Genomic DNA, 15915 nt, shown 5'->3' with positions numbered 1-15915 from the left:
AACAGGTGTTGGTGCCAGCCTCTGGTTGGAAAGCATATTGGATCAAAGGAGGACCATGCTGCTCAGAGGAATCATGAAAGTGACAAAAAGCACTGATCCAACTACAGCAGCTTTTATAGGAAACATATCTGAGAAAGCTTCTGATATGTTCATTAGGCAGTTACTTGCAAAATGTGGTTTGGTTTTAAGCTGTAAGAGATTTCAACAAGCCTCAGGAAAGTTGCAGGCATTCAGCTTTTCTGAGTATAAAGAATCAGAACCTATTCTGTGTGCATTAAGGTTATTGCATGACCTTTAAATGGGAGACAAAAAGCTGCTTGTAGAAGTAAATGCAAAGACCAAAGCCCAGCTGGATAAATGGAAGGCCGTAAAGAAAGGAGTCAATGGAGATACAAAAACAGAGGAATTGTCAGATGATGTGGATGCAGAAACCAAGAGGAGAGATCTGATCGTGAAGAGAGCAATAGAAGGATTAATAAGAGAAAACTCCAGTGAATTAAATGTACCTTCCCAACATCAAGATGCACAAACTAAAAGAAAAGATAGGAGGGAAGAGACTGAGAGAAAGAATGTTAACAAGAATGAGAAAGGTGTGAAAGAGAGCAGGAACATGAGAAAGAAAAAGAAAGGGATCAAAGTAGATCCAAAGAGAGAAAATATGAGGAAAGGCACCCGGAGCTTTCAGAACCATTTACTGCAGTCTCAGAGTGAACTCCTACAACCACCATGGAGGCAGCCCCAGGACCTGAGATTGTTTCACAGCCACAAGTCTCAGTTATCCCTCAAGAATAAGAAAGCCTCCACAGTGTTTAAATCTTTAAGCCTGAATGGGAGAATTTAAAATTTACTATGATGTGGATGGCTGTACATAGCAGTTTATATAGTTGAGATGCATTTGTTATTGATTGGAGTTTATAGCTCTAAGCAGAAAGGACACCTGAGAGTCAGTCGAGGTCACCTATTGTATCCGCGGAGTGCAGCCTCTTCCACAGTAATGAAACCTGATCTAGACTGGGGGCAGCTTCATTGCACTATTTCTCCATCTGCCTCGAAAGGCAGGATCATCCAGTTTGACTTCCCGTTCCCATTCTAACATGTCTGTTCCATTCCACATTCTAGTTATCTTTTCACCTCTTCTCCTCACCTGCCCATCACCTCCCTCTGGTTGCCCTTCCTTTTCCCCTTCTTCCACAGTACACTGTCCACTCCTATTAGATTCCTCCTTCTTCCACTATCACCTTTCAGTTTCTACTTCAGCCCCTCACCCCCACCACCAACCCACCTTCCCCCTCACCTGGTCTCACCCATCAGCTGCCAGCTCATACTCATTTCCCTTTCTCCAACTTCTTATTCTAGCTTGTTCCCTTCAATTTCAGACTTGAAGAAAGGTTTTGGCCCAAAGTATTGACTGTTTATTCCCTTCCATAGATGCTGCCTGAGTTGAAGAGTTCCTCCAGTATTTTGTGTGCCTTCCTCGAGATTTTAGCACCTGCAGAATCTCTTGTGTTTAAGACAAGTTCAACGATCAAGATAAAATTAACTGCAATTTCACAATTTATCATACATCAAAGTCCATTCAAGGGTCTTAAAAAGCAGGATAGAAGTGGTGTTTGAGTCTGGTGGTACATAAGCCATTCCAAATGTCAAATTCAATGACATCAACAAAAATTGCGAGTTAATATGGGATATAAAGTGACTTCAATCTTATCATGTACCAGTGCTCTAATGAGAATCTACTAAGCACAGTAATGGATCTGCCAAAATGGTATGGTTATTTCAGCTTCACAAGAATACCAAGTGCGTGTAACTAAATCTCAAGAATCCAAATACTAATTTGAACACTATTTACACTAACCTTAAAAGTTTTACATCTTACATCTGTAAAACTTTTACATCTGCATTCATCACTTTGCATCACTTGCTCAAGATAGTCAAAAATGGGCTCCATTTGGAATTGTTTTGAAGCTGGTAATGAAACTCAACAACAAAACATACTTACATTGACATTCTTAACAGGACACACTTTCTTTGCCAGCTTAAATGCAAAGAAAGAAACCTGATAAATATCAGGTCTTTTGTCAGGGTCAGCCTCAAGCATGTATCCTATAAAAACAAGGTTTAACATTTATGTAAATGAAGAAAACACAAATAACTAATCTAAAAGCTTCAAATTCACAAAATTTGTTTACTTACGTATTAAACTGTGTAGTTCATCAGAGTACCTAGAATTATCTGGAATTGTAAAACTTCCATCACAGATGGCTACTTGGCTTTCTCCAAATGGTAAAGTGAAGAAGCAAAGTTTGTAAAGTAAACATCCAAGTGCCTAAAGATATTACAGGAAAGTAAAATAAATCTCAAATAATCAAGCTAAAGATCAAAGAGCATTAAGGAAAACATATCGTCCTCTTGTCTGTATGCTTAGAAACAGATCAACTCTCACGTACCCATACGTCAGCTTTAGTTGTAATAGACTTTCCACTGTAAAGGTTAACCATTTCTGGTGCTCTGTATGACAGTGTTGTGTATCTGAAAATTAAGAGCAAGAGATTCGTCATGCAACTTGAAGATGGCCTATGAAAATGACTCATTTTATTATTTTTGTATGGTTTTGTAATATTTCAGCTTGTACATACATTTAAAATTTAATTAAAACTGCACTTAAATAATACCTTTAATGTCTCAGGACACCCCATAGTAATTAAGCCAAGTTTCAGACCAAGGAATTCAAGTGTCTTCCCATCAAAGAATATATCTGAAGCAGATTTTTTAACAGCCAAGGGAAGCAGAGATGTTCAGAGACTCAATATTTGCATAGTGCCATAAAAATTAGTGTTAGACAAGATGCCAGAAACCTTGGAAGACTATGTCAATGAGGAACTGTAGGATTTTGTGCTTGTAGGATTGAGGCAGCAGCGTACAATGAAGTCAAGTTAGTTATCAGAGTCAGAATGATAAAAACAAACAGATTTTTTGGCCTGAGTCCACCTATAAAGCTTCATTTATAATAATCCTACAAAATCTTGCAGTTACCTAGGAAAGTGCCATACGATGGACAGTGGATGTAGGAGTGGACAAGCAGAGGAGTCACTAAAGGAGTGACCTCTTTGAAATTCTCGAAGGGGCAGGGGGGAAATTGGTGTCTGGTACAGAAGATGTTAGAGCTACCATCAATTGTGAAGGATGACATGTTTAATGCAGCTTCTGGCTTGTAGTGCGAACACCAAGAGCACTCTGTGCACTGTCCAGAAGGGGGCAGGAGTGGAGGTGGGGGTAATGCAGGAATTGTGGTCACAGGTTCGCCCACGGTGGTCAGGGGTGAGCCATACTAATGAACAAGATTGGGTTAGGGAGCTTAAGGTAAAGGCACCCTTTTACAGTCATCATAGTATAAAAGAATTCGCACTGCAGTTTGAGAGGGAGAAGCTAAAGTCAGATGTATCAGTATTACAGTGGAATAAAGGAAATAAAGGTATGAGAGAGGAGCTGACCAAAGTTGATTGGAAGGGGACACTAGCAGGGAAGATGGCAGAACAGCAAAGGCTGGTGTTTATAAGGGAAATCTGGAAGGCACAGGAAAGATACAATCCAAAGATGAAGAAGTACTCTAAAGGAAGGATGACACAACCAAGGCTGACAAGGGAACTCAAGGACAGCATAAAAGCAAATGAGAGAGCATAACAAAAAAAATGGTAGGAAGATCAAGGATTAGGAAGCTTTTAAAAACCAAGAGAAGGCAACTAAAAATCCATACAGGAAGGAAAGATGAAATACAAAGAAGATACCAAAAGTTTTTTTCTGATATATGAAGAGTAAAAGAGGTAATAATGGATATCAGATCGCTGGAAAATGACACTGGAGAGGTAGTAATGGGGGACAAAGAAATGGCAGGCAAACTTAATAAGTACTTTGCATCAGTCTTCACTGTGGAAGACACCAGCAGTATGACATAAATTCAGATGTCAGGGGGCAGATGGACTACCCCCCAGAATTCTGAAAGAGGTAGCTGAAGAGATTATGGAGACATAAGTAATGATCTTTCAAGAATCACCGGATTCTGGCATGGTGCCAGAGGACTGGAAAATTGCGAATGTCATTCCACTCTTCAAGAAGGGAGGGAGGAAGAAAGGAAATTATAGGCCAATTAGCCTGAACTCAGGAGAAGAAGTTAGAGTCCATTATTAAGAATTTGATTTTGAGAAGGGATGGGGCTCATTTGCTCGTTATTATCATTTCAGTTAGCTGATAGATTTCCTCCACGATCTAAATGTAAATTTTTTTTTGATGTATTTCTTTCCTGTTGGCGGCTTGATGTTTATTTTTAGAAGCTTTCTGTATGACGCATGGCTCCGGGGATGTACCCCCAATGGGTTTCTTTATTTTTTCCCTCACTTTTCTTGCTTAGTAGGGTTCTTTTTTATTCACAAAAATTTTCAATCTTTAAGATAATTTCTTTTTTTTGAGGCATTGTAAGTGTTGTTACTTCGATGTACCTATTATTTTTGAATAATAATAATAATAATAAAGATTTGAAAAGAAAGAATGAAGTTTTAGAATACTAGGGGGCACATGATAACATAGGCTAAAGCCAGCATGGTTTTCTCAAGGATAAATCTTGCTTAACGCATCTGTTTCAATTCTTTAAGCAAATAACAAGCAGGGTAGGCAAAGGAGAGTCAGCAGATGTTGTTTACTTGGATTTCCAGCAGGCCATTGTCAAGGTGCTGCTTAACAAGAGCCCAGAGTATTACAGGAAAGACACTAGCATGGATAAAAGACCAGCTGACTGTAAGGAGGCAAAGTGTCAGAATATAGGAGGCCTATTCTCATTGGCTGCTGGTGACTTGTGGTGTTCCACAGGGCTCAGTATTTGGACCGTTGCTTTTCACATTATTTATCAATAATTTTGATAACAGAATTGAAGGCTTTGTGGCCAAAGAGGGGCAATGGGGCAGGGAATGTTGAAGAAGCAGAGTCTACAGAAGGACTTGGACAGATTGGAAGAATGGGCAAGGAAGTGACAGATGGAATCTTGTGTAGGGAAGTTTCTGCCATGCACTTTGGTAGAAGAAATAAAGGTGTAGACTATTTTCTAAATAAAGAGAATTTCAAAAATCAGAAGTGCAAAGGGACTTGAAACTCCTCATGCAAGGTTCCCTCAAGGTCAACTTGCAGGTTGTGTCAGTGGTAAGGCAAATGCGATGTCAGCATTCATTTCAAGAGAACTAGAATATGCAGTGCCTATTAAAAAGTATTCACCCTCCCGAAAGTTTTCATGTTTTATTGTTTTACAACATTGAATCTCAGTAGATTTAACTTGCCTTTTTTGACACCAATCAACAGAAAAGACTCTGCCGTGTCAAAATGAAAACAAATTTCTAAAAATTGGTCTAAATTTATTACAATTATTAAACACAAAATAATTGATTTCATAATTATTCACCTCCTTCAAGTCAGGTAACAATTACAGCCTTGAATCTTTGTGGATTAGGTCTCTATCAGTTTTGCCCATCTTTCCCCATTCTTCTTTACAAAACTGCTCAAACTCTGTCACATTGCATGGGAATCGTGAGTGAACAGCCCTTTTCAAGTCCAGCCACAAATTCTCAATTGGATTGAGGTCTGGACTCTGACCTGGTCACTCCAGAACACTGGCTTTGTTGTTTTAAGCGGTTCCTGTGTAGCTTTGGCTTTATGCTTGGGGTCACTGTCTTGCTGGAATACAAATCTTCTCCCAAGTCACAGTTCTCTTGCAGACTGCATCAGGTTTTCCTCCAGGATCTCCCTGTATTTTGCTGCATTCATTTTACCCTCTACCTTCACAAGCCTTCCAGGGCCTGCTGTAGTGGAGCATCCCCTCAGCATGATGCACCCACCACCACACCTCACGGTAGGGATGGTGTGTTTTTGATGATGTGCAGCGTTGGGCTTACACCAAACATAGCGTTTAGTCTGATGGCCAAAAAGCTCGTTTGGTTTCATCACACCATAGAACCTTCTTCCAGCTGACTTCAGTGTCTCCCACAAACTCTAGCCAAGATTTCATGTGAGTTTTTTTCCCCCCAACAGTGTCTTTCTCTTTGCCACTCTCCCATAGAACTGCAACTGGTGAAGCACCCAGGCAACAGTTGTTGTTTGCAGTCTCTCCCATCTCAGCCACTGAAGCTTGGAACTCCTCCAGGGTTGTCATAGGTCTCTTGGTGGCCTCCCTCACTAGACCCCTTCTTGCACAGTTACCCAGTTTTTGAGGATGGCCTGCTCTATGCAGATTTATAGCAGTGCCATTTTCTTTCCATTTCTTGATGATTGACTTAACTGTACTCCAAGGAATATTCAGTGACTTGGAAATTTTCTTGCATCCATCTCCTGACTTGTGCTTTTCAATAACTTTTTTATTGTGATTTCTAAAACTAAATGGCTGCACCAGTGATGATTTGGTGTGTCATATTAAAGGGGGTGAATGTTTATGCAAATATTTTGTGTTTTATATTTGTAAATAATTTTGTAGAGACCTGTTTTCACTTTGACACTAAAGTGTCTTTCTCTGTTGATCAGTGTAAAAAAAAAGCCAAACTGCTGACTCCCATTCAATATTGTAAAACAATAAAACCTTTTGGGGGGGGGGGGGAGGGTGAATATTTTTTTTTAGAGACACTGCAAAAGCAAGGATGTGATTCTGAAACTTTATAAGGCATTGATCAAACCACACTAGGAGTATTATGAGCAATTTTGGGTCTCTTATCTAAGAAATATGCCAGTATTAGAGAGGGTCCAGAGGAGGTTCATGAGAATGATTCCAAGAATAAGATGGTTAGTGAATGAGGAGCAGTTGATGGCTCTGGGTGTGTACTTGCTAATGTTTAGAAGAGGAGGCAACACAGTAGTGCAGCAGTTAGCATGATGCTATTACAGCTCAGCGAGGAGTTCAGAGTCAATCCCACAATCCTCTAAAGAGTCTCTGTACATCCTCCCAGTGGAATGTGTGGGTTTCCCACGGGTGCCCCGCTTTCCTCCCAGAGTTCAAAGATATACTGGGTAGGCAATTGGTTATTGTAAATTGTTCCATGATGAGGTTAGGGTTAAATCGGGTTTGTTGGGTGGCATGAATCGAAGGGCCAGATGGGCCTACACTACACTGTATCTCTAAATAAAAATAAACAGAATAAATAAATGAAGGTAGAATCTCATTGAAACTTTTCAAATATTGAAAGGCCACAATAGAGTGGATGTGGAGAGGAAATTTTCTATAGTGAGGGAGTCTAGGACCAGAGGGCACAGCCTCAGAATAGAGACACATCCATTTGGAACATAGATAACGAGGAATTTCATGAGCCAGAGGGCAGAGGAAGCCAAGTCATTGGGTACATTTAAAGCAAAGGTTCATAGGTTCATGATTAATCAGGGCATCAACTGTTACAGAAAAAAGGCTGGAGAATGGGGTTGAGAGGGATGATACATCAGCCATGATGGAATAGCAGAACAGACTCCATGGGCCAAATAGCCGAACTTTGCTACTTTATCTTTATGGTCTTTTGATCCTTTTTATTCTTTTTTCAACCTCTAGCATTCATCTACACACCAAGGACAAGTTAAAATAGCCAACTAATCAACCAATCCTTTTATGTTTGGAATGTGGGCAGAAACCAGACTAACTGAAGGAAGCCCAAGCAGTCACAACGATAATGTGTAAACTCCACACAGACAGCACCTGAGGTGGAGCTGTAAGGCAGCAGATCAACCTGCTGTACTACTGTACTGCCCAGTTTCTCTGGAGACAAACTGCTGACTGACAATCTTTTATAAGCCTACCAATTCCCAGTTATCTTTACTGTACCTCTTCCCACCCTGTCTCCTGTAAAGATGCTATTCCCTTTTCTCAGTTCTTTCGATTCCGCATCTGTTTCCAAGATGTGGCTTTCCTTTCTAGGACATCAGACTTGGCCTTCTTCTTCAAAGAATGGAATTTCACTTCTTTCACCAATGATGCTGCCCTCACCCAATGCCTATTTCCTGAACATCCACACTCACCTTATCTTCCTGCCACTTCAACTATGATAAGAGTTTCTCTCCAACTTACCTCCCACCTCTGAGCCTCAGCATCCAGCACATCATTCTCTGCAACTTCTGCCATCTCCAGAGATTTTTCAACCAAACATATCTTTACCTCACCCACCTTCTGTTTTCTGCAGAATCTCCTGTCCATTCGACACTCCCCACTAATCTCCCTCATGGCACTTATCCCCGCAAGCAACCAAAATACTACACCCGCCCATTCACCTCCTCTATTCAGGGCCCAAAGCAGTCCTTCCAGATGAAAAAGCATTTTACCTGTAAATCTGCTGGGGTCGTCTATTGTGTCCAGTGCTCCCAATGCAGCCTCCTCTACATTGTTGAGACCCGTCATAACCTGGGAGACCACTTCATCCAACACCTCTGTTCCATCCACCAAAAGCAGAACTTCCCAGTGACCAAAGATTTTATATGTGATTATCATTCAGATACGTCAGTCTGTGATCTCCTCTTGTGCCATGAGGAGCAACACCTAATATTCCGTCTAGGTAGCCTTCAACCTGATGGCATGAATACAGATTTTTCCTTTTGGTAAAATAAATTCCCTCTCCCTACCCTCTTCTTCTAGTCCCCACTCTGGCCTCTTACCTCTTCACACCTGCCTATCACCTTCCCCTGGGTCTTCTCCTCCTCCTCTTTCTTCCATGGTCCACACTCCTCTCCTATGAGATTCCTTCCTTTGCAGCCCTTTACCTTTCCTACCCATCTGGCTTCCCCTCCCCCCACCTTTTTATTCTAGCATCTTCCCCCTTCCTTTCCAGTCCTGAAGAAGGGTCATAGCCCAAAATGTCAACTGTTTATTCATTTCCAAAGAGGCTACCTGATCTGAATACCCCCAGCATTTTGTGTGTATTGATTGCCTAGCTGTTGCAAGCCATGGACAAGGGCTTCCAAAGCAAACAAGGAAAGCAGAAACAAAGTGGCAATATTATAAAAGTAGAAGTAGATCCCGGAGAGGACTGTGTACTTGGAAACTCAGCTCATGATTTAAACAGAACAGGGAGTTTACAAGTGGATTGTATCACCCCTACTAGCTTTGGCAAGAGATGGAAACAGTGGCTGGGAATCAGTTTTTAAAACAAAATCCAAAGATAACTAGCATTGGATTTTTCCCTATTTAGATAAATGTTCCACTTCTCCAATACAGGACATCAGACACCATCTAGTATTTGACATTTCAACCCTGGGAAAAAGACTATCTATGCCTCTCATAACTTTATACAATTCTATCAAGTCACCTCTCACTCTCAAGCAGTTCAGAGAAAACGTCCAAGCCTGACCAACCTCCCCTTATAGCTAATACTGTCTAAGCAAGGTAATATTACTATTGTATGTCTTCTGCACCATCTCTAAAGCCTCCACATATACCCTTTAATGGAGAACCTAGTGTACACAATACTCTAAATGTCATCCAAGCAGTTCTATATAGCAGCAACAGGACTTCCCCACTTTTATACTCAATGATCCAAGTGATAAAGGCAAGTATGCGATACACCTTCCTTACTATCCTGTCTACATTTGCTGCTTCTTTCAGGGACTTACACCCCAATATCCCTCTGTACATTCATGCCTCCTAAGGTCCTGCAAACAGAACATCCAATTGTTCAAAGAGACAGACCCAATAAAGTCATCAGCTAACATGAGAGCCAAGAGAAAAAGTTAAATGGTTAACAGTTTTGTGGCTAAATTTGCATATGATAAAAGATAGGAGGAGGAGCAGATAGTGTTGAGGAAACAGGGAGCCTGCAGAAAGACTTAGACAGTTTAGGGGAATGGGCAAAGAAGTGGCAGATGAAATACAATGTTGGAAAGTGTATGGTCATGCACTTTGGTGGAAGAAATAAATGAGCAGAATATTATTTTGATGGGGGGAGAACTTAAAATACAGAGATGCAAAGGGACTTGGGAGTCCCTGTGCAGGACCCTAAAGGTTAACCTTCAGATGAGTTGGTGGTGAAGGTGGCGAAAGCAATGTTGACATTCATTTCTATAGGTATAGAATATAACAGCAGGTATGTGATGTTGAGGCTCTATAAGGCACTCGTGAGACCACACTTGGAGTATGGTGTGCAGTTTTGGGCTCCTTATTTTAGAAAGAATATACTGACATTGAGAGGATTCAAAGAAGATTCATGAGAATGATTCCAGGAATGAAAGGGTTACCATATCGGGCTGTATTCCATGGAGTTCAGGAGAATGAACTCCTTCCAAATGTTAAAAGGCCTGAACAGATTAGATATGGCAAAGTTATTTCCCATGGTTGGGGAGTCCAGGACAAGAGAGCACAAATTCAGGATTGAAGAACATCCATTTAGAACAGAGATGCAGAGAAATTACTTCAGTCATTTGTGGAATTTGTTGCCACGAGAGGCTGTGGAGCCAAGTCATTGGGTGTATTTAAGGCAGAGATAGATAGGTTCTTGATTAGCCAGGGCATCAAAGGGTATGGGGAGAAGGCAGGGGAGTACGGATGACTGGAAGAACTGGATCAGCCCATGATTAAATCATGGAGCAGACTCGATTGTCAAATGGCCTACTTCTGCTCCTATATCTTATGGTCTTATAGAGAACACATCCAAACACGATGATGATTTTGAAACAAGCATGAGAGGAGTCAGGAGAGAAACCAGAGAAAAAGTCTGGAGGAATCCATGAGAAACTTTAGAGGTGGGTCCTGTTGCACTAGGAAAAGAAATGGCAGCTGATGTGAAGATCTAGCTCAACAACAAATTTGCCCATGACTTCCTGGCACTTGTTGGAGTCAGGTATAGAGGAACAAGTTTAAGTCTTGCATTTCCACTGCGTCTTTTACTTCTTTGCTTAAAAAATCCAGAATTGTTCCACAGCCAATTATAGTAAGTTTAAAAAGTCAATGGTATAATGTACATAATCCAGCATCCAATTTGTGCATAGCAAGTTCCCACAAATAGCAATGCAATAACGGCCTGGTTGACAGTGGATGGTTTGAAAGGCAGTTCATGGTGAAGATAAGCAGTCCAGTTTGCCTGGGATCCTGAGGTAGTGAATAGTTTTAGCAGACAGATTGGGTAATGGTTAATGCAAATCAGCAATATCTGGTGTTAAATGACTAAACTAGCTGTCCACCACATTCTAGTGTATCCCTTGAGCTTTGCAAGCTAAAATAAATTATACTCATCACATAAGTTTTCTTCAAAGCAAATGGCAGAACATCTGCATTTTAATTGAAAAAGGGAACAACTAATTTGAAAAAGTACATATTAAACTTATTTTAAAAATGATACTTAGCCACCAAAGTTCTTTGGTTTAAAATTAACAGATTTCTGAAATATTTACTGATGTATAGAAGAAATAAAAAATAAAACTAATGGAAAAAATTTGCACAGAGATTGTTTAGAAAAAGCTGAAAACTAGCATGCAGTTTAGAAGCCACAACTAGATCAGCAGCCACCACCATAGTTTCTTGCAAATTCTAATGCCATTTCAACTCTAAAGCTTTTTCACACCAACAGATAGGATTTTAATTAAAACTTACTATTAAAACTTACTTTTTTATTTCCTCCTCAACTACATCAACCCTTTCAATCTGAGGACATATAAATTTGTTTGTAGCACTTCCAAAATCACAGAGGACATAGTTTCCACTATTGTGAAGTAAAAGGTTTTCAACCTAGCACAGAACAGAAAGTGGACTGAATACACAATTCATTCATGTGCAAGAAGTTTTGGCTTGATGCTTTGAGTAATTCTCACCTTAAGATCTCTATGAATGATTGCAGGTTTGCTTTGATGTAGCCTGGCCACCGCTTCACAAGTGTCACAGAATATTTGCAGCACTTCAGCTTCACTGAAGCCAGAATGCAGCCGTTGGTTCATCAAATTAACAACCTGACCACCTAAAGAACATACAAATCTGATGTTTTAAAACACTTTTGATTATCCATTGAAATTCAACCATGAAAGTACAGTTCTCTACAGTCCAAGGTCTTTGCATCTCAGCTTCAGACTATATTGCCATTGCAAACTTTTAAAGTTTGTTTTAGGGGAGCTAAAATGTAATGTGAGACTCATTTTGTGCAAAATAAAAGAACAGAAAAGGAATTTCAACACTACACCAGCAAAATGATAAGATGTTAAATATAGATGAAACTGATGGGCAGAAAATGATCAATTATTAATTATTCACTGGTTTCTTCAAAATATCCTGCACCAATCAAAATAATCTCTATAAATGTATATGCTCTCAGATGAACAAATTATTCTAGCCTTGTTTAGACAGCAGTAAATTCCTTCACGTAAATGTTATCCATTCCAGAGTCCTAGACATTGTATTGACAACATTTGTTAACTCCAAATAAATTATGAAGAAACTATGCAGTATTGGAGAAATTATTAAATTAGAAGCAAATATTGTAACATCTCTGAGGAAAGGAGATAAATATTGAAACAGAGCAGGAACAAGTATGCATTAGATCAACAAAGGTGTAAACAGCTGATAAGGGTCAGAAAAGTGAACCTCTTTCATTGTTAACTGATTTCCTTTTCACAAAATAGCGAAACAATGGCATACTTCAGCCCTAAGATGCTTACATATGTATATAACCTAAAAAGCTAGCTAAACAAAACTACCTGCAAATTTATGGTCAAACTTTCATGGGAATGTACTATTCCTCACATTGGCATTTTGATAGCTTTTGAAATATATCACAACTGTTTCCAGCTTTCGATTCCAGATTTATATGCTCTGGCTGATACACTGGAATTTGAGTAACTTCAGATCATTATCCAGATCCTTGATTTACTAGTTCAATAATTACTTTACCACACAGACTAATAAGGAATGGGTTTAAATATAGAAAGTACCAATATTAATAAACAATGATTGGAGTATGATGATAACAATGATAAGAGCTAGGGAACATGATCCATAGATCACAGCTGGTTTCTAGTTTAAGGTTACTTGGAAACTACTTGAAATAAATGTCACATTCACAGATAATATTAAGTCCCACCACAGCTGAGAAATAGTCATTTCAAAAAGATTTGATGTGTCTGTTCAACTGATATATTAATGACAGATACAATTTAATAAAGATGAATACTAAATATAATGCACTAAATAAACAATGGATGATAAATGGGTAAGAAATGATGAGACACAGCAGACTACAATCCAGACTATGTATTCTACAAATTGTTACATCATTGAATTAACAGCCAAATACTGTCCATTCAGTTGAAACAAATTGAACTGCAGCATCCTTGTAAACAAATCTAATAAAATAGTTGAATTTTGGTCATTGTTACAAAAGAAACTTTTAAGGCACAACAATGATATAAATATGCCACACAGTTTATCTTTCTGGTATAGAACAGTACAGCACAGGAATAGACTCTTTGGCCCACAATGTTGCGCTGAACTATTACTCCAATAATACCTAATTAAACTAATCTCTTCTGCCTTCACATGGCCCATACCTTCATTCCCTGCACATTCATGCACCTATCTAAGAACCTGTTAAATACTTGTATTTATCCCTACCACCACCCCTGGCAGCGCATTCCAGACACCTACCAATCTGCGCAAAACAAAACCTTACCCCACATATTTCCTTTGAAATTAGACCCTTTCTCCTCAAGCTGGAGGAACTCAGCAGGTCAGAGAAATTCCATGGAAACGAGCAGTCAATGCCTCAGGCCGAAACCCTTCATCAGGACTGAAGAGGGAGGGGGCAGGGGCCCTATAAAGGTAGGGGTAGGGTGGGAAGGCGGCAGGTAGGTGCCAGGTGAAAAACCAATAAAAGGAAAGATCAAGGGGTGGGACAGGGGAAAGGCAGGAAAGGTGAAGAAGGAATGCAAGGGGAAAGCACTATGGGTAGCAGAAGAAGGCAGAATCACGAGAGAGGTGATAGGCAGCTGGAGGAGGAGGCAGAGTGAAACTGGGATGGGAGAAGGGAGGGGGAGGGAATTACTGGAAGTTGGAGAATTCAATGTTCGTGCCAGAAATGCTGACTGCTCATTTCCACGGATGCTGTCCAACCTGCTGAGTTCCTCCAGCTTGTTGTACGTGTTGCTTTGACCACAGCATCTGCAGTGTATTTTGTGTTTACGACTCCTTAAATGCATGCCCTCTAGTATTAAGCTTTCAACCTTGAAGGAAGATACTACCTCTGTACTCTGTCAATGTCTCTTATAATTTTAAGCTACTATCAGGCTTCCACACACCCTCTACTACTCCAGAGAAAACAACCCAAGTTTGTCCCACCTCTCTTTACATTCGTGCCCTCTAATCCAAGCAGCATTCTAGTAAACCTCATCTGCACCCTCTCCAAAACCTTCACATCTTTCCTAAAATGGGGAAACTAGAATTGAATTTAGTACTCCAGATGTGAACTGATCAGAGTTTTAAAAAGATGCAACATAACTTCCTGATTCTTGAACTCAATCCGTTCACTGTTAAAGGTAAGCTTTCTTAATCATGCCATCAAACTGTGCAGCTATTTTCAGGAAGGTATTGAGTAGGGCCCCAAGACCCCCTCGTTCATCAACACTGTTAAAGAATCTTGACATTAACAGTTACTTCCTTTTACATTTGATCTCTCAAAGTACAGTACCTCATATTGGCTGGATTAAACGCCATCTGACATTCCTCCACCCATATCTACAATTGATCTATATCCTATTGCCCCCTTGAACAATTCTCTATATGATCCACAACAACACCATTCTTTGTATCATCTGCAAACTTACTAACCTAGCAATTTACCAATTGGTAGTATGGAGGAGCAGAGATATCTGGGGATACATATGCACAGATCCCTGAAAGTTGTCTCACAGGTAGATAGAGTAATTAAGAAAGCTTATGGGGTGTTAGCTTTCATAAGTCAAGGGATAGAGTTTAAGAGTCGCGAGGTAATGATGTAGCTCTATAAAACTCTGGTTAGGCCACACTTGGAGTACTGTGTCCAGTTCTGGTCACCTCACTATAGGAAGGATGTGGAAGCATTAGAAAGGGTACACAGGAGATTTACCAGGATGCTGCCTGGTTTAGAGAGTATGCATTATGATCAGAGATTAAGGAAGCTAGAGCTTTACTCTTTGGAGAGGAGGAGGATGAGAGGAGACATGATAGAGGTATACAAGATATTAAGAGGAATAGATAGAGTGGACAGCCAGCGCCTCTTCCCCAGGGCACCACTGCTCAATACAAGAGGACATGGCTTTAAGGTAAGGGGTGGGAAGTTCAAGGGGGATATTAAAGGAAGGCTTTTTACTCAGAGTTTTACTCAAGTTGGTGCGTGGAATGCGCTGCCTGAGTCAGTGGTGGAGGCAGATACACTAGTGAAATTTAAGAGACTACTAGACAGGTATATGGAGGAAATTAAGGTGGGGGGATTATATGGGAGGCAGGGTTTAAGGGTCAGCACAACATTGTGGGCCGAAGAGCCTGTACTATGCTGTACTATTCTATGTTCTAATTTACAATTTAATTCAAGTTACTTAAGATATCTATATATCACAAAAAGCAGAGATCCCAGTACAGATCACTGTGGAACACCACTAGTCACAAACTTTCAGCAATAAGTCTTATCAATCACTACCCTTTGCCTTCTATTGGAAGGCCAGTTCTGAATCCAAATGACCAAGTCACTGCACCTTAATCTTCTGAATGAGCTCTCTGTGTATGCTGACTATTAATGTCCATGAGCAGGTTAGCATATCAAATACAAATAGAATACATACATATCATACAATCTACAGTTTAAAGAGAAATAACAGATGGCAAAATTATACCAACATTTTTCCACAACATGCAGAACAAATGTGAAAATATGTCAACTATTTTAATTAGTACATTATGAATTC

At 40.0% G+C, this 15915-nt stretch overlaps 1 protein-coding gene across 4 annotated transcripts in view; it reads right to left on the bottom strand.

The window, feature by feature from the left end:
* LOC140714244 (AP2-associated protein kinase 1-like) overlaps positions 1 to 15915 on the bottom strand; it is a 109582-nt gene that overhangs the window by 42853 nt on the left and 50814 nt on the right. For all 4 annotated transcript variants that reach the window (XM_073025283.1, XM_073025285.1, XM_073025282.1 and 1 more), the window contains 5 exons: positions 11803 to 11945; positions 11598 to 11719; positions 2448 to 2529; positions 2194 to 2326; positions 2000 to 2103 (listed from right to left, as the gene is read on the bottom strand). In XM_073025283.1, coding sequence (XP_072881384.1) covers positions 2000 to 2103; positions 2194 to 2326; positions 2448 to 2529; positions 11598 to 11719; positions 11803 to 11945 — 584 coding nt within the window. The remainder of the gene's footprint in view (positions 1 to 1999; positions 2104 to 2193; positions 2327 to 2447; positions 2530 to 11597; positions 11720 to 11802; positions 11946 to 15915) is intronic.

Source organism: Hemitrygon akajei, chromosome 21 (assembly GCF_048418815.1).
Source record: "Hemitrygon akajei chromosome 21, sHemAka1.3, whole genome shotgun sequence".
NCBI classification, from domain to species: domain Eukaryota; kingdom Metazoa; phylum Chordata; class Chondrichthyes; order Myliobatiformes; family Dasyatidae; genus Hemitrygon; species Hemitrygon akajei.
Note: the sequence above shows the minus strand (reverse complement) of the source record. Positions and strands in the feature narration are given on the sequence as shown.